The 26546-nt window shown below is 51.7% G+C and overlaps 3 protein-coding genes across 3 annotated transcripts in view; 1 reads left to right on the top strand and 2 right to left on the bottom strand.

The window, feature by feature from the left end:
- Positions 1-30, bottom strand: part of SPG11 (SPG11 vesicle trafficking associated, spatacsin) — a 28529-nt gene extending 28499 nt beyond the window's left edge. The window contains exon 1 of the mRNA XM_029283320.1: positions 22-30. Coding sequence (XP_029139153.1) covers positions 22-30 — 9 coding nt within the window. The remainder of the gene's footprint in view (positions 1-21) is intronic.
- On the top strand, positions 29-2665 carry CIAO2A (cytosolic iron-sulfur assembly component 2A; the record flags this gene model as incomplete). Its single annotated transcript, XM_029283319.1, has 4 exons — positions 29-188; positions 997-1046; positions 1508-1553; positions 2388-2665. Coding segments are annotated over 4 exons (354 nt in total), but the record flags the coding sequence as incomplete, so codon positions are not given.
- Positions 2666-5897: 3232 nt separating this feature from the next.
- On the bottom strand, positions 5898-26440 carry ADAMTS7 (ADAM metallopeptidase with thrombospondin type 1 motif 7). The gene is made up of 25 exons (XM_029283318.1): positions 26425-26440; positions 25923-26293; positions 24684-24885; positions 21980-22167; positions 21713-21796; positions 21058-21182; positions 20559-20708; positions 19473-19616; positions 18858-19002; positions 18183-18275; positions 17264-17409; positions 16942-17111; positions 16205-16338; positions 15551-15671; positions 14798-15042; positions 13234-13375; positions 12320-12446; positions 11754-11967; positions 10245-11265; positions 9628-9884; positions 9069-9221; positions 7817-7990; positions 7132-7278; positions 6883-7042; positions 5898-6083 (listed from the first exon to the last, which is right to left on the bottom strand). Exons 1-25 carry the CDS (start codon positions 26438-26440, stop codon positions 5920-5922), a joined length of 4893 nt encoding a protein of 1630 aa, XP_029139151.1. The 3' UTR covers positions 5898-5919.
- Positions 26441-26546: the final 106 nt, after the last annotated feature.

Raw genomic sequence — 26546 nt, 5'->3', positions numbered from 1 at the left:
CCGCCCGTCTCCGCCCCGCGCAGATCTCATCCGCACCATCCGCGACCCCGAGAAGCCGAACACGCTGGAGGAGCTGGAGGTGGTGAGCGAGAGCTGCGTGGAGGTGGTCGAGATCGGGCCGGGCGAGAGCCTGATCACCATCCGCTTCACGCCCACCGTGCCCCACTGCTCGCTGGCCACGCTCATCGGTAGGCTCGCCGCCTCCGCGTCCCCCGGAAGGGCCTCCCCCGCCTCGGCAGCCTCCACGGCCGCTCCGGGCAGAGGCGAAACCCGACCGGGAGGCCCCCGGTGCCCCCCCCCCCAGGCTGGCCGCTGAGCCAATATTTGTTTTTATTGGGGGCTGCTGTACAAATTTAACTTGGCAGAGTTAAATAAATATGTTAGACTTCTGGACTCAGATATGACAAGTGATGGTTAAAGCAAGAAGCACTTTATAAACCTGCATTAAATCATGGTTCATCATGAAACTATAAGCCAATTTTTTTTTTTGGGGGGTGCATCTCTTGGGGACAAGCAAATCATATTTTGGCTTTGTGCTCTCCTTGAAGCCATCCTTTCATTTTATTATCTAAGGGAAGATTTCTTGCCTCAGGATATCATAATTTTAATCAATAGGCAGCTTGCAAGCATCAAACATTTACAAACATCTATTTCTACTGAAGCAGGGGCAAGACCCTCGCTGGGTGTAGCTGGCACAGGTGACTTCAGGAGAGGCTCTTACCTAAGTGAAAAGCGTTCCAATGTGTTGAAAACTGTTCCCTGTTCTTTGCCGCCACTGAGAAAAAATGGACTTTGTACAGAGGCTTATCTTTTTTAAATGAAGCAAACCAGGTTCTCCCAAAATATTTGCTAAGCCAGGGCACTAAAAGTTAGAACCAGACTTTCCCCTGCTTGGCTCTTGGGTCAGTTGCTGTTCTGATAAAAAAAATAATTGAGAGACAGAGGATGAGTCATATGTCTGAAAAGCAAACTGAAGTATTTTTCATGAAAATTTAGGACTCTGTTTGAGGATCAAACTTCAGCGATGTTTACCTTTCAAGCACAAGGTATGTCATTTGTGTTTTTCTCTTCATTGAACTGCGAGAGAGGTTCTCCTGGAAGACTGTGGTTGCTGGCACTACTTGGGCTATAAGAATAGCACGGTGGCAATCCACAGCTTGCGTAGCCTCATCCTGCGGGAGAGAGGCTGTTTGCAAGAAGGCAGAAATGGAGAGGCCTAAGGTGACCCTAGTCAGCCATCACCGATGCGCACATTATTTCAAGTTTGTATTAATTAGTTTTGAGTTCAAATTTGGTTTAAAAGGGCCTATAAAAAGGGAAGGAAACACTTGCATAATTGTCACACTCTTTCAGAAACACATGAAAAAGAAATCTCTTGCTTTTAAAGCAGAAATGTTGGGTGTAGGTTATTTATTCAACATAGCTGGACGCAGAGAGGGGGGGGCAATGTGCAGATTCTTAATGGAGCAAAAGGTGTTTCTAAGCTGACATTTTTCTGTCTCATTAGCTGGAAATCTACATATCAGAGGGGGCTCATTCCATTGAGGAAGACAGTAAGTATACCTTCAGGTTGCGGTTAGAGTGAAATATTTTTAATGGGGAAAAAGCTGTTTAAAACTGATCGCCTTCATTTCCCCCCACAATGAAGACCCAGAGATGGGTTGAATTGAGTGTTCCATGCTTGGGGGTGGATAAGGGTGGGAGGGTAGACCCCGCTCTGCTGCACCAAATATTGTGTATAGGTCATTATTAAAAGATAATTCCATTGTTAGAGGTTAGACCTTCATCACAGGGAACTTCCTAAAGTCATGCCCTCCAAGTTGTCCCTTAGAAGAAAGTTTCCTGGGGGAGTAGTAAGGCAGATAGGATTTCCACTAGGTAGGAGCTGATGCGTCTAAGTGAAGCCCACCATGAGACATTTGCTTCGTACTGTGCAAAATAAAGATTTAAAAGTTGCATACCTTTTCACCTTACTGTTGCATTATGCCACTGCAAGTAGTAATTATGATGCTACCATAATTATTCATTTAGAAGATTGATGGATAATACATCCTGAGAAAAATAAAAAAGCAGTTAAAGGTATGAAGATGGCACATAATCAGTGAAAAAAAACCAGCCAGTCCCTCCTGAATCACTCCCTCTTAATCCCAAATGTGCTTTACTTTGTTTTTACTTCTTGGATGAGAAGTGAAATGTCTTTAAGCGAAAACAAAGAAAGTCCAGTTGCCTTTTGAAAAAGCACCTTTGGGACAACCGTGACCTGAATAACTGAGAATCTCCATAGACATTTACTTTTAATATTATGAGGTGGATTGCAGTTGCTTTGATGATAAATTTGCTTGGTTTCCAGTCAAAAGCTTCTTGAGAATTTTTCTATTGTGTTGCAGTCAACAAACAAATCAATGATAAAGAGAGAGTCGCAGCAGCAATGGAGAATCCCAGTTTGCGGGAGATTGTGGACCAGTGTGTGCTGGACCCCGACTGACTTGGAATATCTGCCTCCTTTGTATCAACTTCTTTATAACATTACCTTGAATTTAATACTGAAAATTATTTTTAAAGAATCATTTTGAAAGCATCCAATTAATTGCAAACAAGAGGAGTGAGCAGACCCGATCAATCTCAGATGAACTGTATAGAATAAAAAGTTAATATTCTCTTAAAATTGGTATTTTTAAATATGAACAATTTTTATTGCCAGGTTATAAAAAAGAGATTGGACAACCAGTCTGGAATGGTATAAGGCAGGGGTAGGCACCTTGGCTCTTTTATGACTCGTGGACTTCAACTCCCAAAATTCTTGAGGCAGCATGGCTCAGCTTGGAAACTCCCTTTCCCCTCAGCATGGCTGGCTCAGGAATTCTGGGAGTTGAAGTCCAGGAGTCATAAAAGAGCCGAGGTTGCCTACCCCTGGTATAAGGTCTCCTGCTCAAAGGGGTTTAGACTAGAGGACCTCCAAGGTCCCTTCCAATCCTATGTTCTATGAATGTGTGTTGTAATTTTTAAAATCCGATTTTAGTTGATTTTTCCACTAATGGGGTATATATGAATAGCTATTCTGTTAAAGGTGAATAAAATAGAGAATTGTTGAAAAAATGTTTTTTGCTATCATTGCATTTCCCGTATAAAGGGGAAAGGATGTGTCAAAACAGATGAGGAATAGGCCAGAATCCATAAGGGCAGGACTCCTATAACCACATGGCAGCAATGCTGTTGGCACTTGGCAATGAAAGAGCCGGACTGCCATACAGCGAAAAGAGTCCTTCTGGGACACAGAAGCTCGGTGCAATCTCCCGCCGAGGCCCTGGCCTCGACCTCAGCCCTGGCGCCACTGTGGCCACTCACATAGGTTGCCTCATGCCGTTCCCCCACCCTGGTGCCCGAGCCTTGCGGCATGGCGGCATTGCCCTACGGCCCCGCCTTCTCCAGGATCCCCCACTCCCCGCGTCCCTTCAGGCTCTGCTCTCTTTCTCCAGTAGGCCCTGCGGCCCACCCAAGGCTGCCCTGGGTCACGAGGCCTTTGTTCTTGAAGCAGCTTCAGAGAGGCCTCGCCAGCCTCTGAACATCTTGCGAAAGCACCCTCGCTCTTGCATGATTTTCAAAGGCTCTGCGGGCCACAAATGGGCACACCCAATTCTAGTGTTGCCTCTGAAAATTGCACAAGAACGGGGCATACTTTCAAGAGCGGTTGTTAGATGTTGGTGAATGCTGGCGTGTCAACTTCAACATGTGTGCCGTAAGTTTGCCATCACCGCACTTAAGCCATTCCCTCCAGCCCCCCCCTTTTGAAAACAGGCAGGGAGGGCTGCCACTCCTGCTCCACGCAGACTCCCCAGTGAACAGCTCAGACTGTCAGGGGTCCCCCTTTTAATTTCACTCCTTGTCCTGTCCTCAATTTCTGCCCTTCTGGAACTCCTCAGCACTTTAGATCATTCTGGCAAGCGAGATAAGCTGCTCCTTGCAGAGGGCCTACCCCTCGGATCAGGGGCTTCCTGGCCCATGGCCCGGGCATCCCACTGGGACTGCTGCAGCTTGGCTCTCCCTGGCCTCCAGGCCCCCACTGGCTCTTCTACTCCACCCGCCGCCTTGGCTCAAGAAGCAGCAGGGCTTGGTGACCTCCCAGGTTGATGCTTCTCACTGCTCGGCCGTTTGCAGATAGGCAGGAGGGCAAACCTGGCGTCTGTTACCAAGACTTGGCCAGGCTGCGGGGTGAGACTTTTCAGGGAGACAGACTGAGAGTCGGAGCATCTGCACCATTAAAATCCCACTCATCAAGATGTGAAGTTGGATCTTTGAGAAACATCCAAATTGGCACAAATTTTGAGCAGTTCCCGATTGACCTTTGCTGCCTTCCAAAGCCACGTGGGAGGAGTTGAATCTCACTGAGCGAACACAGGCGCGATTCACTCTTACATTTGAGCAGATTGTAGTCACGCTAAGCAAGCACAGAGACTAAGACGAGATGGGTACAATTTAAAATTTTAACAGAAAAACAAAAATACAACAGGATTAGCTGTAACTTTGCTACTGCAGTTTAACACATTTGAGAGCTATATTCATTAAAAATTTAGAAAGGTATTAACAATACTTTTCTCCCAATCAATTTTCAATGTTTCTGATTATGTTGATTGGGAAATTTCATCTTAGAATGAGGATGACATTTGGTATTCAGAAGCAGACAAATTGGTCTCGTGGTTAAGGCCCTGGAGTTCATGGGTAACTACAGGCCAGTCCCTTTCTCTGAGCCCTAGACAGGGGAGTCAAAACACCTCCCAGAAGGAACCAGGGCAAATAACTTCCACAGCCTTCTACAAATACTGTGCAGCCCTCCCTGCCCACGCAGCCACCAGGAGTCAAAGGAACCACAGCCCTCTCCCCAAACAGGCAAGTAGGCAAAGCCAGGCCATCCTTCCTTTAAAACAGGGCGATCCTTTATGATAGCTGAAGATTACACAAAGTTTGGACGTGTGGCCTGTGTAGACTTTTAAGGAAACTCCTGCACCATTTCTCCAATTTCAAGGTGCAAGTAAGAAAGCAATGTATTTTTGCCAGTGTGGCTAACGATGAAATTACAAATGCAGAAAATGTAGATCCGATATCAAGTGTTCTTAGTTCCCAAAGGAAAGTGAACAATGCTTTGGGGAGACTTGGTTGTGCAATGAAAGGAGGCAGAACAGCTGCCAGCCAGGTAAGTTTCCCTTTAGTCTCCCTCACCTGGGCAATTAGGCAGGCTGGCCTCTGTCCAGCACCAGTTACAGGCATCCTTTTGGCTTGCAAGTCTCAGGTGGCCCCAGATGGCAAGTCAGGTTGGCACAGGACTGCCAGCCCTGCTGGAGGACCTACTAACCCGCCCACAGCTGGGTGGCCTAGAAACACCTGACGGTCTCAAGAGCAGTAGCACCGCTTGTGTGTGTGTGCACGCGCATGCGTGCACAGTCAGCACCGGGATATTTAACTTCACTGTCTGAAGCTCCTCACATCTATAACAAGAAAAATCTTTGTAGTTATAACCCAACCAAATGATCAAATTATATTCTGTGGAATGCTACATGCTCATTTGCATAAAATATAAAAATAGTTGGTTTTATTCTTTTTTTAAAAATCACTCCTCAGGAGTTTTGTGCTGGCCTGCCAACACTGAGTGACTATTACCAACTGTAGCACCAGAGATATTTCTGAGGTGGCTTCCAAAAGCTGCTTTCCTGGGGCCAGGTTGCGTGTGCCCCCGCCAGCTGTTTCCGACGCTGTGGGCTCAAGGCCTCTCTCGCTGCCTGGAGCACAGCTCAGCCACAGGATTGAGCACCACACCAGGCAGAAAATATTGGTTGGTTTCTGAGCACTTGCGGAGCGAAGAGCTGACTGGCTGAAGTGGGTCTTCTGCAGCTCTCGCCCACCAGAGGTTCCTGGGCACGGAGGCGTTCACTTCCGGGAGGAGCGCTCATCACCACGATCCCGATGGAGCAGGCCATGTGGGTGGCAGGTCTGGCAGCACTGGGCACTGACTGCGGGCAGGTGGCACCTTCCCAGCCACAGCAGGGTCTGGCAGAAGCCGAAGGAGAGGTGGTCGCGCTCACAGATGAAGCCTGGGAAGGAAGAGAAGGCAGATACGGGGGGGGGGGGGTGTTACACAACCTCACTGAGTGGCAAACATTGGTTTGGTTTACACCTACTTTCCATCTAAGTGGGTTAAGAGGTTCACCCAACCTCCTGCCCCATCAATAATCCCACTAAGCATGTTGTGTGAGCCCAAACAATCTCTGTATCCTTCTTCAAAACAGCAATAGCCCCAAGGATGAGGGCCTTGGTCCCTATTGCTAATGACCATTTGCCACTCGGTATAAACTCCCTTTGGGCAGAAGGCCAGATAGCAGCGAGCTACTCTGCAAATGCAGCAGGAATGGGTTGGAGTCAGGTGACATTTGGACATCTGTCTTGGACATCTGTCTCAGATCTGGGGGCTTACAGAGGCCAGATGTCCTAGAGAGAGTCCAGCTGTGGGCAAATGAGTCCATCGGTCTTCTGCAGACAAACCAGGTAACCAGCCCAGAGGCCAGAGGTAGTCCTTCACTACCAAGTAATTAGCCAAGAGGCTTAAAGAGGTCTTCTCTCAAAATCTGCCCAAGCAGGCAGCCGTACCACAGCCAAACCTTTGCCACAAGTTTCACTGAGGCCAATCTGGAAGCTGCCCAGATGCCATAAATAGATCTACCAGTCACCTACATGTGGAACAGCTGCACACACAACCAACAGCGGTACCCTCCCTATTCCGAAGGCCCCTGACAGGCCCAGCCAGAACCTCCAAACAGCCAAATGCCACGCACCGCCCTAATAAGGGGCTCTGGGCAATTCAGCCACCAGCAGCCACCCCAGATGCCCACTTACCTGCTTCGCTGTCAGGACAGTCCTGGGAATTGCATCTCTGGTTGTTCTCTGGCCACGGTTCGTGCTCACACAAGCTACTGTCTTCTTCCGCCTGTCCGGTTTTTGTGTTCAGGCACTTCACTTGCCTCCTCTGGATGCCCTCGCCACACGTGGCCGTGCACTGCAGGGAACACAGAGCTCTCTGAGCACCGCTTGCCCTGCGGTGAGGGCACAGGGGGGCTGGGGGCCACGTCACGGAAGGGGGCTTACCTGCCCCCAAGATCCCACTCTCCACTCGGTGCAGGGCTGGGTGTTGCACAGTCTTGTACTGTTTGGCCGGAGGGCTGGGTCACACCTCCCCAATCCGGGACACGTCACCAGGCGCTCTTGCTCACCCCCTCCACACAGTTCAGAGCACTGGAAGGGTGGAAAGAGGCATCTGGCTGAGAAGCCGCTGGGATGGCCAGGCATCCTGGCGCTCCCTTCCTGCTAAGCCATCCCTGCAGCTCCAGGCCCTGGGCCAGTCTTCAACGGTGGAGCAAACGCAGCCAGAAACCCACCCACCCCCCAGAAGTAAGCAAGCCATGAACTGCTGGCTTCCACCTCCACTGAAGATATTCTGGAACTGCAGGAGCCATTTCTTCTGCAGCCCGAGTCTCCTTCTTGGGCATGCTGAGCTCCAAGGTTTATATGGGGAAAAAGCAGGAGAATGCAGTGGGCTTTCCTTCAGAGGGAATCATCGCCCAGCAGAACAATAGCTGTGAGTCAAAGCTCTAGCATGCCAAACATACCCTCACTCACTCACTCACTCACACACACACACACACACACACCAGCCTGTCCAATAGGCCAGCTGGCTCTTACACCGGCTGTATGTCTTGGGGGACAGAACTAGCGAGTAAGGGTCCAGGCTGCATTCGGAGTCTTCCCCCACTTCCAAAGACTTCCAGCTCACCTCTCTCCAGGTGGAGGTGTACCAACTCAGACAGGGCTTGGTGTGGCACGGCAACTGCGTTGGAGGCTTGTGTGAGGCAGTCTGGCAGTGAAAGGGCCGCAGAGGTCGCTGACCCCGTGTGTCAATGCAGTGGATGCTCCGAACCTTCACACCGCCTCCGCAGGTCCTGGAGCACTGGCGACAAACCAGAAAGAGCACAATCAGAGCAGCACATGAGCCACGTCTTCTGAGGTATGGCACAGAGCAGAAACCTGGCCACCAAGAACAGAGGTCTGCCTTAATGCCAGGAACCCACTGATCCTCGGGGATACTGACAAAGGCCATCCGGTCCAAACTCTGCTCAGTGCTGGATTTACCACAATGGGTGGAAGGAGAGCAGTCCTGCAGATGGCTACTCCAAAGAATCCCTCTGGAGGCCACCTTTATGGAAGTTTCCCAAAAGAGCTGGTTGGAAATCACTGTTTTGCCATTTCTACCTCCTGTTTTTAGGCCTGCCTTTGGAAATAACCCCAAAACATGTATACTGGTTCCTGCTCGAGAGATCTTCCAATCCTTGAGGCCGATTCTCACCTCAGGTATTTAAGCATCTGGTCCGCAGCCAGAATCTCCAGCTCTTGCCAACGTTCCTCACAGACAGTAGGTAGTTGGCTAGCTAGATCCTCATTCTGGATACAATCAAGGTTTACCATGTCCCCTCAGAATTGGACCTAATACGTTTCTCTCCTGAAATATTGTGTTTATCAAGTAACGCCTTTGCCCAAGTCCATTGAAACAGAGTAAAACAAAACAACTGATGTGCATCCAGGTCAATTGCAAAGCCATTTCTGGCCAGAAACATTTGCTAGCACCCTGGATGATTTTCCACACCTCCTCTCTAGTCGATGCCAGAGAAGGAATCAGGGAATGCCCTGTGAAAACATCTTCTCTGCTCAGAAAACACCCTTGTTTGCATGATTCACTGGCAATGCTCACTCAAAGGAGCGCTGGGGGTGGACAGGGGCAGGAAGGCACATCAAAGAGCCACGAGGACTCCTGATCCCGAGTAGCTTCTCTTCACAAGATCTACTCCTTGCCTTTCAGATCAGAAGGGAGGGAGAGTTAAGCTAAAACCCACATCAACTTATAAGTAATCTTGGCAGAGAGCCTAGGGCAAAAGGAAAAATCCACGGGACAAAAGGATGCGCACTCCCATGCACAATTAATCAAAAGTCTGCCCCCACATCAGTCTTTCTTTGGGATTAGGTGTGTCTACCTTACTCCATTTCCCAATGTGCCACTTGGAACACGGCCTCAGGTAACATCGCCGGGCAGGAGTGGGCTTTGTAGTCAAGTCACAGTCGTCCTCTTTTCCGGTGCTGCAGTGCACAACCCTCCAAACAGCCCCAAGGCCACAGGTTGTAGAGCACTAGGAGCAACAAGAAGCCCGTCAGCCTCTTCCCTTTTCCAAAAGGAAGTCATGCCGCCTCTCCTTCTGGCCTCTCTGGAAAGCGCTGGAACGCCAGCTGCACCCCCTCCCCAGGGACCCCACTCCTGCCTCCTTTCCCCCTGGCCTTCCCCGAGTCACAGCTGGCCAGGAGGGAGGACACTCTTTGGACAGGTTTCAAAGCCAAGCCCCACAGTCAGGACAGAAGACTGTATTTCTGCAGCCCTGCCTTTTTATCTTCTAGCTTTCTATCTTTTGGGGTCCACAAAATGACCCATATTGTAAAAAGAACTTGGCTGAGGCAAGAAGGGAGAAAAGGGGAGAAGCAAAATGATTGGCCGGAGATCTGCCCACAGGGATAATGCTCTTGGCTTTTCTGAGAACTTACCCCACTCCAGTTTCCAGCTTCCCAGCTAGCGTTGAGAGCAGCTATTGCAGCAGCAGCAGCAGGCGCTACAGAAGGTGCCATCTTCTCTCCTGGTTCCTGAAACCTCGCCCCAGGCCCGCCAGCACCTCCTTTACTACTGGCAATTGGCACATGGGGAGGTGGACTTTCACTTCTGCCTCTGGAGAATTCCCGGTCCTCAGTGGAAGGCATAGGCTTAGTGTCCAAATCTGTCTTAATCTGATTCGTTTGCTGCTGGTCTGAGGGAAGCAATGGAGAGGGAGAAAAGTTGGGAAAAGGTGAGCCCCGATCCAAAGAGTTTGATTCAGTTGGCATCTGTGGTGTCAGAGGGTCTGGATGGCGAAACGTTCTGCTGAATCCCGACAACTGGTATGCAGACGTGGAGGAAGACGTCCCTGACGGAAGCTCAGCCTTCTGGAGAAGGTCCCGTCCTGAGGGGCTGCTCCTCTCTGCATCCACAACAGAAGCAGCCGAGGAGGCTTCGGCAGAGGGAGAGAGATGATGGGCGAGGTGGCCGGGTGCCCCAGTTATTCTTGCCGTTGTCGTTGCAAATGAATTTACCGGATTTTCTTTCACTCTGTAGGCAGTAGCTGTATTACCTTCACCACGGACAGTGGCTCTGTCTCTATTGCTCTGCTTTCTGCTGGTTTCTTCCATCAAATGATTATCACTGAGGTCGGGGAGCTTAGGGTCCTGCATCCTTCCACCAGGATTTTCTGTGCTGCTAAGAGTACCAAATTCACTTCTCCAATAGTTGTCCTTGGCAGAAGACATTGTTGGAGTAACTACATCCAAGTCAGGAGAGCGGGTGGAGGAACCAGGTCTTGCAGTGCTGTCTTTCAAAAAAGTAGTTGCAAAAGGAGGTTCTTGAGTAGCACCACCCAATACGTGGTGGTTGCTCTCCAAAGGAGGGGACTTCACTGTTGAAGTGGAGGGGAGATTGTCCGAAAGTGATGGCTGGAAGTTTTCCCGATGAACTGAAGCAGAAGAGCTGGCGACAACTGGGGTAAGAAAGGGATCCTGTAAAGTGCCAGTTGTGCTTCTGCCCTGAACGTTATCGTGCTCCTTCTCATATTCCTGCCCAACAGTGGGAAAGGTGGAGCCTTGATTAGCCAGCTTGACTTCCAGGTCTGTGGTGGGGGAAAGATCAGGAAGCGTTTCTTGGGGATCCGCCTCCACCTTGTGAAAAATCTTGACCCCAAAGTTGGGCTTCAAGTCTTCCTTTCTACTGTTCTTTTCCTCAACCAGCTCATAAGCCAAATCCTCATGGAAATTGATAAAATTATAATCATAATAAAAGTCATCCACAAACACATTTCCCTTCTTATGGTTGTTGGGGGGTAGAACTTCCTCTGCAATAACATTTTCAGATTTGGGAGCTGAAGGACTAAATTTGGGGGCAGGATAATTGGGGATGAAATTGATTTCGTTGAACAGTTCCTGGCTTGAAGAGCCACTTCCAGACCAGTCGGGAGCAGCGCCCTCCGCCCGACTCCAGCAGGGGGGAGCCCAGCAGTTGAGCTCAGCGGCCGGTCTTTCCGCTGGATCGCACTTGGCTCTGGGGTCCGTGGGGCAGAAAACGGGGCGCCTTCGGGTTCCTTTCCCACAGGTCACTGAGCACTAGAAAGGCAAACCAGAGGAGTTCCAGAAACGAGCGGCTGCTAGGCGGAGGCCCTTGCCAGAAGCAGAGAAGACGGGGGGGGGGGGGGGGAACAAGCTGGCCTCCACCCTCCACTTTCAGGACTTGGGGTTTCAGAATTAACTGTGCTCTACAGAAGATAAAATTTGATTGTGGGTCAAGGGACAACTTAAAGAAAAGTCTAGCTAAGGATACAGAATTAAGACTAGAAGAAGAAAGAGGCTGCTTTGCTGAGGGAAAAAGGGAGATTTCCAGAACTTTGGCTGGTCCCACAGTTCAAAACCAGCGAAGATCAACATTTTGCCGAAGCAGAAATCACGTCCCATCTTGGAAGGGGGGGCTTAAGGGCAAAAAGACAGAAAAGAGGCCCAGAGGGCTAGGAGAAAACCCACAAATTGCCCCCAGGCCTCTGTCCTCCTTCCTGACATACCCCAAGGTTCCTATAACCTTTGCGATGTGATTCTCTCACCTTTGACCAGTTGCCCATGACCCACGGTGCCAAGCAGAGGACTTCGCGGTTGCAAGCAGCTGTGGTCTCTGGTTTGGTGAGATGTTGGCACTTGTCGGGTGGCAGAGCTTGCTGCTCATCCGGGGCCACGCTCTGAATGCAGAGGACGGTCCTCTTCATCAGTCCAGAGTCGCCACAGGTGGCCGAACACACCTGCCACTCCCCAGCCCACCACCTGTGGAAACCCACAGACTGAATGAGGAGGTCACCACGACATCCATTTTGCTATATCCCGGACTGAGCATGTGCAAGTCCCTGAACCTGTCCTCAGACGTCCAGGGGGTGACGTGGAGACCCCTTTTGGGGGAGACTCTGGCCGGCTTCTTCATGAGGATGGTCTCTGCAGGCCAGAGCTGGATGAAGTGCTGCCATAGAGGCCCAGCCTCAGGTTATGGCTGAGCCCCAAGCTCTGCAGAATTGGCAGAGGAGCATTCTTCTCCCAGACGTTTATTTTTGGGCAGAGTTTTTCCTTTCAATGGTGGAGCATCCTACAGTTTGAATAGCTTTGGGCAAGCCCAAGAGCTGACCTGGCTGGACATGGTTCCTTGTTGCAATTCCTTCGCTGGTCATCAGGCCGGCTAAGAGCATCACAGTACCGCTCCTCCACAAACCCAGCGGCTTTCTCAAGGCAACGCACCATCTGTCTCTGGACCCCTGAGGGTGGGAGGAGAGAGCGCTTAGAGGGAGGGAGGGAGGGAGGGAGGGACTCCATCTGCACACATGCCAAGGGGCAAGGATACATGCTGGGCACGGCTTATCTGGGGACAGAACAAAATCCTTTTGTGTGGTGTTGTGGTTCTCAGCTGTGAGCAAAAATCAGAGAGGAATTTGAGTTCTCCCATGACTTATAAACTTGCAACTTAATTTTCATTTCAAGTTGAACCTGAACCTTGAGTTCAGTCGCAACTTGGAGTCCCTCTGCAAGTGTCCAGGCAGAAGTGCTTTTGCATGTCTGCTGGGTTACACTCCATTCCTTTGTGGGTCTTAAATTCTGTCTGAAGCGCAGTCAGGATCTCTCCAGAGGAATCGGCTGCCATCATCTCTTTGCTGGTCTCCAATGAGCAGGGCTATGCCAAAGAAGCCCCTTCCCAACCCAGACCCCCCGGGCCAAGCCCCGCTCTGCTTGCTGCTGAGCACAGCTTGCTGGGCTGCTGCTGCTGCTGCTTCACTGACCAGGAAGATTTAAAGCTTCCTGCACTGTCTCAGAAGATCCGACGGGTCTGGTGCCTCAAAAGCAGACCCTGTCACGTGAGAAGCACCCATTCCTATCCCGATCCTGACTGTTCTTTTAGAAAAGCCCCTGGAGAGCTGGATGCTGGCTCCCCTGGTCTCTGGACTGCCCCAAAGCAAGAGCCAGTCCAATCTGACTGCAGCTGGACAGTTGCTGCTACTGCTCAGGCCGCCAAGAAAGCAGCTTGCTGCCCAGCAGGCAAGTCCTCACCTGTCCCACAGGTAGCTGTGCATTTTGTCCAGGGTCCATAGTGCCAGAAGAACTCAGCTGGAGCAACCGAAGTCTGGTTCTTGGACTCCTGCTGGATGGTGTACTGATAGCGGACTCCCGGGTTCTTCTCTTGAAACAGGAGCTGAGGGCAAGCACAAACACACTTGAGCTAAGCAAACCAGAATATTGGGGAAACACAACAGTGAAACAGCCCCCCCCTTGCATAAGGCCTCCAGAAATGATCCCTGTAGTTTGTATAACGATGTCTTATTATTTCCCTCAAGGCCATCTCCATAGCTCACTACCAAATGTACAATAGGCTTCCCCAAAAGAACTGGACACGATCCAATCGTATGAATTCATGCATCTTCACATTTCCCGAGCAGGACGTGAACCTTTGACCTCTGAGGCATTTTTCCCAAGATAAATATAGAAAGGAAAGGAGAACCAGAATGGAAGATCTGGCTCTCTTCCTGAGGGTGAGGGTGAGGAGAGGAGGTGGAAGGAAGTCTCATTTGTTCCAAGGCTTTTCACAGCCAATCAAACCCACACCAAGAAAGTGGGGAGGCCGGGAGGGACCCGTTCTAGCAGGGTTGGAAGCCCAGACCGGGAGCCTCGGAGTGATCTGAGCTCCTCTCCGAAGTATTTCAGAGGAATAGAATAGCTACGTGGGTGGAAGAGAGCTGACCAGCACCAAGGATCTCTTAAATCACTCCCTTTGTTCTGGATCTCACAAGCGGCTATTCAGCAGAGGAACAGAGGCCAGAAGAGGAACATCGCTCCTTGGCTGGAAGGCAATGTTCAAGCAAACTCCTCCCAGTGAGATTAAAAGCCTCCCAATTCATTACATCCAGGCCTTCCTTCTCTCCAAACGGAGAACGTTGATTTTAAAAGTAACTTATTTTGATTAATGTGCTGGCCAGGCTTATTACCGTCAGGGTCTCAGAGGGCTCCCCACATTAACACCCGTCATTGGGAGAGTGGGCGCTTCCCCACCTGACTTGAATGCCTACGCAAGGGGAGCCTCCGTCTTTCCCTCCGTTCAGCACCCTCAGACCCACAAAGGGAGTCTCTGCTCCCAAGGCATTTGTGACTGTCTGCAACGGCCTGCATCATTCACGCTCTCTTTATCTGGGCTTTATTCTTTCCCCCAAAATGCAGCCCCCCTCTTAATGTCTCAAGACCACCAGTACTTGGTGAAAAGCAGAGGTCTGCATCCAAACAGCAGAGGACAATCTGCCCCCCCCATCCCACCGGACTCTGTTTTCTTAACTAAAAAAAAGGCAGATATAAAACCTGAGAATGAACGGAATGTCGTTGGTCCCGAAGCCCATCCCTGCCCCTGGAGAACGTCAAGCTTTCCAAGCAAGGCTGGGAGGCAACCCTGCCACTACTGCTGTTCTCCAAGAGTCCTCTGGGCAAAAGGAACTGATGGCTCCAACTCCATGGCAGCCGTCTACGGCACAAGCAGCCTTGCCCAAGCAGTGACCTAAGGACGGAGCTTGCCACCCTCCAGCCCGCTTCCCGTCCTCCAGAGCCCGGCGGCAAATCCTCCTTTGCCTACCTGAATCCAAACGGGTTCTTCTGTGGGCCCTGGAGAAGTCAGGTTTTCCCAATTTCCCATCCTCTTGTAGGTGAAGGTGGTCCCAGCCACCTTGTAGTCACCGTTCCACTGGATGGTCCAGCCACCATTCAGGAAGTATTTCTTGGGGTCCTCACTTCTCAAAGCCAGGAAGTTCTCTGCTTCGGCCACCTCCACGATCTGGATCTCACGTGCTCCGGCCGGGATCAGGCCAACATCAACGTAACCTGTTGGGATGCTGAATGCTTGTCACCAGCAGGCAACAAGGGAAGGTCCTCGTTCCCACCAAGTGGAATGGACCCACTCTTTCTGACGGCTACACAGGGAGCCTCCTGAGCGTCTCCCGAGAGCTTCTGCCTATTCTAAGGGAAATCGGTCTCAAGGAGGCCAAACCACCACTGGAAAAAGATGCGGTTGTGCTTTCGCCAGAACTTGCAAGAGGTCAGGAAACCCTCCAGTACTCCCCAAGGGAAGGCATGTAAGCACACATTTCACGGGAAGCAACAGCCCAGCCACTTCTATGAGATCCACTTCCTGCCCAAATCCTTTGGGATCACGGCATTTCAAACTTCCCTCCCTTACGATCCTCATTTGTCCTAAACCCTTCCTGACACAGCACAGCTCAAATATTAAGAAATCTAGATCTTCTCACCCTCAAAGAACGATAAGAATTCACAAAACTCTGAAGCCTTCTCCTTGCCCACACCAGCCTTCCCGAAATGAAGGCGCACTCACCCAGCCCCTCGCTCTCCTCAAAGGTCTTCTTGACTGTCTGACAGGTTGATCCATCCCCCTGGCACACACCACACCGGTCCTCCACAGCGTAGGAGTCAATTTCATAGTCGCAACCAATGTTCTGGAAGAGATGGGGGGGCAATGGGCACCCTCCTGAGCCCCCTCTGGGAGAGCCCTGGCTTGCCATCCTGGGTGCCACCTGAGAGACAGGTGCTCCCTTGGCGGGAAGGAGCGTCCGCCACCCCAGCTCACCCCCTTGAGAGCAGCAGCAGCTGTGCTCCCCATGCAACAGGACCAAAGCTGTGGACATCCACTCTTCACCCGGCCAATGATTAACCGGGCCTTAAAATACCAAAGCCCTCTGTGCTCTTAATCAGTCCTGCGTGAAGAGCATCCAAATGGGGTCTCAGAGGATTCCCTTTCGCCACCCCAGTCTGCTTGGGCAGAGCCACCCAAGGAAGGGGCAGGGCTGCAGCTGGAGTAACTGAGGCAGCCCTTCTTGAGTCAAGCAAGGGTAAGCTTGCTGTGCTAGCAGAACCACCGCCTCCTCCTTTCCTTGGAGTCCACCATGCAAGCCCACGTCACCCTCCACCCTCAATAGGTGGAATTTTAGATATGCCGGTGGGAGGGAGAGAATCCCCCCCACACGCCTACCTTACAGATCCCGTTAATGCACCTGTCTCGCCTGCCGCTCCCTTCATAGCACGGGGTCCCATCAATGGCAGCATCACGAAGCTTTTCAGCAAAGTACTCCTTGTCGGGTCGACAGTGCAGCTCGCAAGGGTTGCCTGCCGAGACCAGAGGAAAGAGCCTGAGGGCCCAGGAGCTCCTGCCCCAGGCCTGCCAGCAGGACCCACTGCAGCGCAGAAGTCCCGGTGAGAAAAGGACTCCGCGACTCACAGAAATGGCTTCAGAAGCAATCAAGGGTACAGGCGGCCTGGTGCCCACAGGCGAGAGCACAACTCTGGGTGGTAGATGCGGATTTTGGTGCCCACCAGATTCTTCCTTATTTCTTATAGAATCACAGGGCTGGAAGGGACCTAGGAGGTCTTCTAGTGCAGCCCCCTGCCCAAGGAAGGGGATCTTATACCATCCCAGACAGATGATTGTCCAATCTTTTCTTGAAAACCTCCAGTTATGGAGCACTGATCCAGCTCTGGAAGTCACAGAGCACTCGGGACTCTGCGGGATGAGAGCACATCCTAGAATGTTAGTTCATCTTCTGGAAAAGGGCAGCTTTGTGACAGATTGTGCCAGCCACAAGAGCCACCTGGGGAACAGGTAAGTCCCAAGGGCACCATTTGGTAAATGCCCCCTTGCACTCGTTACCCCAATTCACACACCGCCTCCCTCCGGGCAGACGCGCGATCCTCCGCTTGAGAGAGGCTTACTGGCATTGGGGACGGGGCTCCACTTGTAAAGCTTTCCTTTGTAGGGCCGGTGGTCAAAGCGGCTGCACTGGATCTGCCGAAAAGAGGGCTCCCCTGCCGGACACGGCTGTGCGTTGCAGACCCTGAAGCGTTTCCGTTCTCCCAGGCAGTATCGCCCGCCATACTTGGGGCTGAGGATTGGAAAAAAAACCCAACTTCATCTGCTTGAAGGAGAAACCATCCTCCCCAGCCTGCCTAACTAAGCAAGTCGGTGCCGCTCCCCTGAAAAGGCTGAAGGCCAGACGGGAGACTGAAGGGAGAGTCCCCCGCAGAGGTCACTCACGCAGGATTGTTGCATGGCCGCTCCGCGTTCTGCACTCCAGCCCCACAAGTCCGGGAGCAGGCCGTCCAGGAGCTCCAGCCTGCCCAGCCTCCATGGACAGACTCTGGGCGGTACCCAACACTCACACACTCTCCATTGAAGCACCACTGGAACAAGCAGAGGCCCATCAGTGACTAAGAGGTCTGGGGTGCTTCCTGCAGGGGCGGGCCACTAGTGGAAGTCTCACTCCCTCCATGATAGACTACCAGTTAAAAGGAGGGTGGTGGCTCATGTGGTCAGAACGCTGGGTTAGCAATCTGCAAGCCCACTGTCAACGAGACCCGGGTGCTTCTGGAACTGGCCACCTGGCAGGAGCAGAACCACTTGCCAGTTTTAGCCAGGCAGCCATCCAGAAGGGGGGCATCAGCCAGGACACTAATGCTGGCACGAGAACCACAGGATGGCACTCTGCCACCCTGTTCTGTCACACTCTCACTCTTCCGGCAACTCCTGAACAGGCAAGCAGCCTGCCATGAAAAGGGCTCAAGAAAACCAGTTGCATTCAAGAATGGCTGGAGTGATTATGGCCACCCTCTTGGACATTCAAGGAGAGAAAGTTGCAGCTGCCTTTTAAAAGATGTCGAAGCTCCTCTCTCACTGGACATCTAAGACAATTGCCCATCAGACACTGCCTCCCCGCACCCAGCCGGTGCTCAACTATTAAGGGAACAGCATAAATTGTGCAGTTGGAGATGCCCTTCAGCTCCAGAGCATCTTTCAAAGCATGCCCACTGAAAGAGACTTCTGAGCAGAGTTCCGCTGTGCTCCAGGGTTCGTGTTGGACTGCGAATGCCTCCCTGTGACACGGCATGATTTAGCCAAGATGGCATTTGGGAAGCAGCTGCAGGGCGGAGGCTCCACCCCAGATCCCAGGAAATACCTTGTTCTCCTCACACTTGGTGCCGTCGACAGCTGCGTCCAGCTTGGAGTGACATGTGTTCCCCACAGAGCACCAGAGGGTGTTGCAGACGCTCTGCGGAAAGAAATAAAATGCTCTGAATTTGTGGCCGGGGCAGGGAGGCCGAGCTGCTGACAACCGTGCCGGGAAGGTGGCTCTCTTCCTCTCCACGTGCAGCAGCAGCAAGAGGAAGAGCCAGTGGCAGCAGGGCAGGTGGGGACCTTCCTCTTCCCAATGGCGGAGGACAGGAGAAGGAGGCGGACGATGCGGGCTGCCCTTTCTAAGGAAAAAGTTGCGATATTCCTGACAGGTCCAGACCTCGGGGGAGGAAGGCTTCGGTCCCCTGCTGCCTGTACAATTTAATTCAAGAAACGTTTTCCATCCATTTTTGTAAGCTTTTAACGATCACAGCAGGTACAGAAATACATACCCCATATATTCTCTGATCCAGTGTTTCTCAGCCTTGGTCACCTTTATGGTTTGTCCATAAAATCTTAAGGTGACCAACCTTGGGAAACCCTGCTCTAATCCGGTCCAAAGTCACTGGCCAACACCACCTCCTTTTCCTGAAACGCGTCTGCCACCGACGGGCCCCTCCTCAGAGGGACTTTCCCCCAGGGGCAGGACCCCCTCCGTAGTCCGTCCCCCCCCCCTTACATCCATGTCATCGCAGTAGGTGGAGTAGGCGCCATACTGGAGTCGGCACTGGTGGCTGACATCGTAGAGGACTCCGGGTGGAACTGAGGGGAAGCCGATCACGTCCTTGGCTGGGGGGTCATCCAGACAAAGCCCCCAGCCCCGGCTGCAAGGAGGAGAGGGAATGAGGGAGGGAGGGAGGAATACAATCTGGAAAGAATCCAGAATAGAGCATCTAGGCGGGTGACTCTCAACTCAGGGCACAAGGAGGGGGAGAGACCTTTTGCCTGTGGAAAGCCCCTGCCCCCCCCGACTGCAACCTCATCTGGTTCCCTCAGCCCACACAGATCAGCAGGGCTTTCTTAATCAGAATAGAGCCGAAATGGTATAGGGTTTCCTGCCTGAGCAGGGGGTTGGACTAGATGTCCTCCAAGATCCCTTCCAACTACCAACTTTATTATTATTATTATTATTATTATTATTATTATTATTATTATTATTATTATTATTATTATTATTATTACTGATTGCTCTAAATGCAGCAGCAGAAAAATAAAAGGGGTGCAGAAGACTCCCCATTCCGCTGCCTCCCGAGAGAGCAAGGGGGCTGCTACGGAAGGCGGGGGGTTGACTTACTCCAGGAAGCGTGTGATGTATTCCCTGCTGCACAGAGACCAGGTGAGGGGCGAAGTATCGTACAGGAGCTGCGGAGACATGATGAAAGGCCTTTTCCCAACTGGCTCACAGTCATTGCCGCTGCCGTCGTGCTGAATCCCAAAACTGCAAAGGCACAGCCCCCAGAGGAGGTGAGACACACATGCAAAGGGGGTCAAAGCAGCACCCCAGAGGTCTCTGGAGAGTCAAAGGAAGGACCGGGGAACAGGCTGGGGAAATGCCTTGTGGCTTCGAGGCACGTAGCAGGGGAGCAAGAGAACGACACACACACCCATTAAACATCCTGCTAGGTTCAGTCCTGAGTGGACTGAAAAAGTGGGCCTGGGGGGAGGGGGAGGGGCTTTTCAATCCATGCCTACATCTCTGCAGACACTGTCTGTTGGTGAAGGCAAGTTCCCACCTTGCCAAGGCCCGTGCCATTTTGTGTGTGACTGAAAAGGGTAAGCAGCAAACCTCGGGGCAGGAGATGGGGTGGCAATTGTATCAATGGGGGTTGCTGGGCCGGTGCAGAAGTGTCGCCACCCAGAAATGATCACTGGATCTACACTTAGAACCAAACAACTTGCAAAGGCCTTTCATGAGATGGTTGGGGAATTCTGGGGAAAAGGCCAACACCTCTTAAGGTTGCTTTGTCAGTTTTACAATTGTGCACTTGTGTCTCTCCTCCCACGACCCCTATAGTTGGAGATGCACTTTCAATACCTTCTGTCAAGCCCTTGTCATTCAACCACAACCACAACCAAGATTTCTCCCAGAATTTCCTTGACGTGACTCATAAAAAAGGAATGGAGTAAGGTTACAGAAACCTCAGCAACTAGACAACTTTCACTTCAGAGCCCCAATTCATCTCTCAGCTTATGAAGGGAGAGACTTTTGGAGGGTGAGGTTTCCACTGAAGGGCCCTGTGAACAATGATGAGGCACGCCATCTCCCTGGGGCTGAGACATCTGGATGTCTCCAGGCTCTAAACATGCTTGTGATCAACCTCTACAAATCTCTGCTTAGTCTTAATCTCGGACAGGCCAAGATGCCCGGCTGCAACCTTACCTGTGTCCCAGTTCATGGGCCACGGTGAAGGCCAATGGAAGACCCGTGTCCTCGTTCACATTGCAGCTCCGGTGTGGTTGGCACATGCCAGAGACGTGGGCCAGGCCCAATGTCTCACATGGGCGGTTCATGGCAGTGCAGAGATCCTTCCTTTCCGAGTCAGGGAAAAGCACACACACACACACACAGAGAGAACAAAAAAGAGGGTCACTATACTGAGCAAGACCCAGCTGGGTTAAAGGAAAATAAATTGGCAATTGGAGAACTCTAGGAAAAAAACAAGGGCCCAGCTCAAAAACAGAAGCAAACCAACATGCTCAGGCATTTCAGGTCCAGTTGCAGGACACCGGCGCAGTGTGCATCTCAAAATACTGTAAGACTGCTTTGCAAACTGGTGTCAGAGCCCCGTCTCCATCAAGAATGTTCTCTCTTCAAAGGAGTTCCTCACTTTCAGTGAGACTGACAGATGTTAGAGACGGCACTGAAGTCATGGGGATACCTGGTGAGCAAGATGGCGACATCATGGTGCAGGGGGTGAGCATCCCCCTTGGGGTTGATGGCTTTCTGCCACTTGCAAAAACTTCTCAAGGTGTTGTCGGCATGGTGACTAATTTTCAGATCCTCCTACGTAAAGAAAATTAGAACCCTCAATTAACAGACAGAGATACTGCGCTGGTATAATTATTATTGCCGACAAACTATAGAAAAGCATGAAAAGCAATTAAAAGCTATATCTATACATATAAACAAACCCAGGGTATATAATTATTATTCATAATTCCCCATTCTTCCAAAGCTGAGATTGTTGAACTCCTATAAAGATTTTACCAATCTCAGAAACTTGGAACAAACATAAAACACCTACTGAAAGCATCAAGACAGCAAAGCCAAAGGAATTCACGTCTAAAAAGGATTTTAGTGGCTGTCTGGATCAGCTTTCAAGCAATGGCTAATGGCTCTTTGTAGCTAGCATTACAAGAAACCTAAGAGGGCAGTGAAATTGCTGCAGGAAGAGGCAAGGGGACGCACAAACTACGGACCACCACAGAGGAACGTGAAATGGAGCGGTGGAGACAACAGAATGAATATCCTCAGCTTTCTGCAGAGATGAGCAGACGCAGCTCTACATCATGTCTTCTTCTGTCTCTTCTTACCTCCTCATCCTCCAGAAAGATGAGACGCACAATAGAAACGTGGACCGGGTTCCCAATGCTGGCATCATGGAATAAACCAGCCACCTGCATATTGGAAGAAGTGGAGTCCCTCAGTGAGCTCTGCACACGAGAAGGGAAGATCTCTCCGCATCTCAAATGTTTCGATCAATCAAATTAGCCCAAATCTCTCCTGCCCTTTCCCCAGCTGAGAGATGCTCTGTCTGTTCCACAAAGGAACCACAACCAGCAACCTTTCGCAATGCTCACCATGTTCATGACTGTCAGGACATACTTCTCAACATGCCGGCTGCCGTGGTACTCCACCATCTTGGTATCAGCCACCACCAGGGTCTCCACCCACTTCTCCTTACTGACCGAGCGTGGCTTGATCCGCCGCTTCCTCTGCTGCTTTTCCTCCCAACGTTCCCTCGACCTCTCCGAGCCATTGGCATCTTCTTGAAATTGGAGAAGACGGGAGACGATGACATCCTAATACGCTGGCTCCCTATCCTCACAGCTTAGGCCGACAACCGTCTTCCCCGAGGGTCTCGCAGGGGATCTGAGCTTTCCAGCCATTATGCTTTAGAACTGGAACCAGGCTCTACCCTCCATACCCTCCCACCCCAATCCAGGAGTCACAGTGCCATCATCCACTATCTGTTATGCCTGTTGCCCCTCCAGGTCCAGGCCCAATTCTGACCTCTCCTGCCTCATAACCCACTACCCCCTTGGTTTTCAGATCCGTCCTGGGCCACTTTTCATTTCCCCCACTTGAGGCTACCCAAGGACAAGGCAGAAGAAGGGGCACATGTGGCTCCTATCCTCTGCCTACCCAACTTGGCTGCTGAAGGCCCTTCCCCTCCCCTCCTTTTATCCCACTGCACTAATCCTGGGGATCCCTAAAGGATGTTATTTGTTTTGGTGCTACCGCCAAGCCCTTTACTGGTCTAGAAATCTTTGTTTGCCTCCCGTCCTTCTTTGCTACTGACCAAAGGTGAGTAGGTAGAATGTGGGGAAGGTATGGGATGATGCAACCATTCTGTTCACATTTAAAGAATATTTAACTTTTATAAAAGAACTGAACATGGGCTGTCCAAAGACTCTGCTGCTTAGCCTTCTGGGCACTCACCCTTGCCCACTGCTGCCCCCAGGAGTCTCTGGCCCTCCGAGCAGCCCCTCCCTCCAGAACATAAACTCAGAGGAGGTGCCCACATTCCCTTGCTTTGATTGGCAGTTTCACCACCCAATCATCGCAAATACCAGGTAACTGAGGACAACTGAAGACTGTCTCCCCCTCCTGCTTGGACACGCTTGAGCCTTCCTGGGACCCAAAGGGTGGCCAATTGCAGGGCTCCTTCCTTTTGTCTGTCCCCAATTTCTGAAGGGGGGGGGCAGGAATCCTGCTGAAGTGCATTTTTCCCAAGAAGCCTAATCCTGTTTCTTCTACCTCGGTTTCAGCAACCTTGAACACAATAAACAGAACTGCATGCTCCATGCTCAACCATTTCCCTCGCCCTGTGATTAGCTGGATGTTTTAGGTAAATGAGGGCATTGTCTTATTATGGGCTGCCTTCTGCAGCTGGAAGACTAAATGCCATGATCAGGCTGAGGGAGGAAGGAAGGAGGTCCGTTTCTTCCAGAGAAAAGGAGATGCCACAGAGGCAACGCATGTGGGCCTCTGCTCTGTAAACAGAGCTGGGGTGGGGAGGGGCTCGGGCTGAACAACCGCTGGCCCAGAAGTTCAGTCCTAGGAGAAGAGAGGTGGGTGTGCCATCAAAATGGTTTCTGGAGGAAACTATTTTATAAAAGGAAAAGTTTACCACTACTTGGATTTATGTGAAAATATTTTCCATGACAATCATCAGGGAGAATCTGAGCACCGTTTTTGTCTAGCACATTTTATTAAAAGGCATAAACTCTGACGAGCTCCACCCTTTAATAAAACTGATTAGTCCGAAAAGGTGCTCTCCGACTCCTTTTGATTTTGGGCTCGCGCAGCTCTGGTCTTCCTGCGACAGTTAAATCCACTGGAAATAGGATTTGCTTTATTTAAGCTACTTCTTCAGATGTTTCTGCAACCGTAATTGGAATCTTCTCTTTGTGCTGGGAACTCAAGTCTCCTGAGCCTTTAAGAAGAGACTGAACTGGCCCAGGGTCTCCGGCTTGAGCAGAGGGTTGGACTAAGGCAATGATGGCAAACCTTTTAGAGACCGAGTGCCCAAACTGCAACCCAAAACCCACTTATGCACTGTCGGGTGCCGGCTGGGTGTGGCCCATTGGGTGGGCGTGGCTGCGGTGGTAACGGCAGACTGGGTGGGACTAAAAAGTTCAATCAATCAATTCCAACTTTGCAAGATCTTTTTTTTCCCCGTGAGAAGTTGAAATTGACTGATTGATTGAACCTTTTTTTTGTGCACATGGCGGCAGAGGCCTAAAGCGTAAAGGTTTTATAAAACCCAGCTGAAGGCCTAGGACTGGGGCGAGGGCGCGCGTGCCCACAGAGAGGGCTCTGAGTGCCACCTCTGGCACCCGTGCCATAGGTTCGCCACCACTGGACTAAGGTCTCCTGCTCAAAGGGGTTTAGACTAGAAGACCTCCAAGGTCCCTTCCAACCCTTCTATGTTGGGACCAGCACGGAGCACTTTTGCCCCAGAGGCCTCTGCCCTGGAGGACTGGCAAAGCAGCTAAACTCTGTCCCAAGCCCCCACCCCCCACCCCCACCCAGGCAGGTGGTTTCCCAAATGGCTAGGGATGCTGGAGGGGAGGAGAATTTCACCAACAGCAGCAAAGCTGTAAAGACCTCCCCATTCTTGGCCCAGGAAAGGTCAGCAAGGGTTGGAGAAATGCCCCTTAGCACGGCCATGAGGGAGAGCCAGAGCCAGTCTCAAAGAGAACCACTCCTCCCGCGCGAGAGAAAGGGATTTCAAGTGACAAAGAGGAGCCACAGGACTCCCAAACCAGGAAACAGTACCTTGCACCCCACACATCCTGACAGAAGCTGGCTGCTTCCTGGCTCCTTTCGTGCTCAGGACCGAAATAAACTCTTCAGCTTCGTGCTCCCAAACATGACGTCGAGATATCCTGTGTGGTTGGGCTGTGCCCTCCTCCCTCAGGTTGCTGGGAGCCAGTGGCTCAATTAAGAAGTCTTGGCCAGCCAGGTGAAAGACGCCTTTCTGGAGAGGAAATGGCATCGGTCCCTAAATGCTCTCAGTCTGCAGAAAGTGTCAGGCCACTTCAGCATGCAGGTTTTCAGCTCACTTGATTGCAATGAGCAGGAAGATGGAAGAAACATCTCCTTTCTTCTAGGGATGGACAGAAGGGGACGGACACACATGGAGACACACACACACACACACACACACAGTTGGGAAGCTAAGAGAAACTAAGCTAAGGCATGGGGGAAACTTTGTCCTTGAGACTGCTGGGCAAATCCACTCAGCTTCCTCAACCAGGGCTGGCTGGCTGGCCTGGGAAGACTCAGGACTAAATCGGGGTTTCTCAAGCTTGGTTCCACAAGAACTTGATGGGGCTGCCTGAGAGACGAAGGGCAAAAAACAAAAGCTTTCCACTCAGATGCAGCCTGTTTTTCTCACTAGAGCTTTCCCTCCCCCCCCCAGGGATTCTGGTTTTTGTTTTTGAATGAATGAATGAATGAATGAATGAGCAAGCCTGAAAAGATTTGAGAATTACTGCTTTAGACCCAGAAGCCAGCAATCCCCAACTTTTCTGACTCTGTAGACTAGGTGGAGAGGGGATGGCTTCCCCTGCTTTAGAGCCTACGGAAGCCGTGTCCAGGGTAGCCTCGCTGATCCTGGGGTAAAAACCGACTAGCTTTAAAACAGAACTGAAAGAGGCGCCCTAAGAGCCCCCCCCCAGGCACTACGCAATTCTCCTCTGCCCCTCTGACTCCCTTGTGCCCGGTCCAGAGTGGGGGGGGGCAGGTGGAGGAAAGGGTCCGGTGGAAGCAAAGGAGGGCTTCTGTGGAAGGGGATTCAGAGGGTGTCTCCTACAGCATTAACTAGAGCAATATATTCCTAAGCACAAAGAAACATCTGCTTATAAAAAACCAAACTGTGAGATGCAGTTGGGCTGACTTCACAGAACAATGATCGTTACACCAGATGTTGAACAAAGAAGGAATTCAGCCAGCGGGAGGGAGGGTGCCAGAACCACGGCCTCCTCCCCCCCCCCTCCACCCCAAGACACTCACCAGCCCATCGCACGTGCTGAGGGCCGCCAGCCCCCTTTCTTTGTCCCAGTTCTGAACAGACCCGATCATATGACACGGGTTCCGGCTGGACGCTTGAATCCGGGCCCGAGAGACGCCTCCACACCGCTTTTCGGTGACAAAGCCGGGGGCCAGGAGGTGAGGGTTGAGGCTCAGGTTGAAGCGCAGCTGCTGCCCTCGGTGGAAGAGGGCGTAAAAGGCCCCCGGGCGAATCCGGGAGAAGACGGCCCTTTTGGACAGCAGGCGGTGGGACAGGTTGTAGGAGAGGAAGGCGCCCCTCTCGTCCACTCTGACCGGGTACACCACCTCCTGGTCCTCGTAGGCGGGATCCGGGCCCCGCGAGGGCGCCGCACCTGCAGAAAGCCCTGCGAGTGACGGGGGGATCTGCTCCCCACCCTTCGGCCTCCCTCCGGCGGGCGGGGGCTCCCCTCGCCAGGGGCCAAAGCGGCAGCAGCAGCAGCAGGTCGAGGCTGCCCTTCCCCACTTCCCGCCAAGCCCATCCCGGTAAAAAAAGGCACCGCTCTTCTCTTTGGGGGGGCGGGGGGGCTCTTCCCGGCACCCCCGCCTCCCGGGGGGCGAGTCTGCCTCGAAGGGGCGGCGGCGGAG

Source organism: Protobothrops mucrosquamatus, unplaced genomic scaffold (assembly GCF_001527695.2).
Source record: "Protobothrops mucrosquamatus isolate PMUCROS unplaced genomic scaffold, P.Mucros_1.0 scaffold56, whole genome shotgun sequence".
NCBI lineage: Eukaryota > Metazoa > Chordata > Lepidosauria > Squamata > Viperidae > Protobothrops > Protobothrops mucrosquamatus.
The sequence above is the reverse complement of the archived record's forward strand: the minus strand, read 5'-3'. Positions and strand labels throughout refer to the sequence as shown.

Excerpts from the sequence above, each read along its gene's own strand:
- ADAMTS7 (XM_029283318.1), bottom strand. Across the intron at positions 18,276-18,857 it reads CCTACTGCGATGACATGGAT|AGCGTCTGCAACACCCTCTG; the intron begins GTAAGGGGGGGG and ends TTCTTTCCGCAG. Across the intron at positions 7,991-9,068 it reads ACATTGGGAAATGGAGTAAG|TGCTCCAGGACCTGCGGAGG; the intron begins GTAGACACACCT and ends GTTTGTCGCCAG.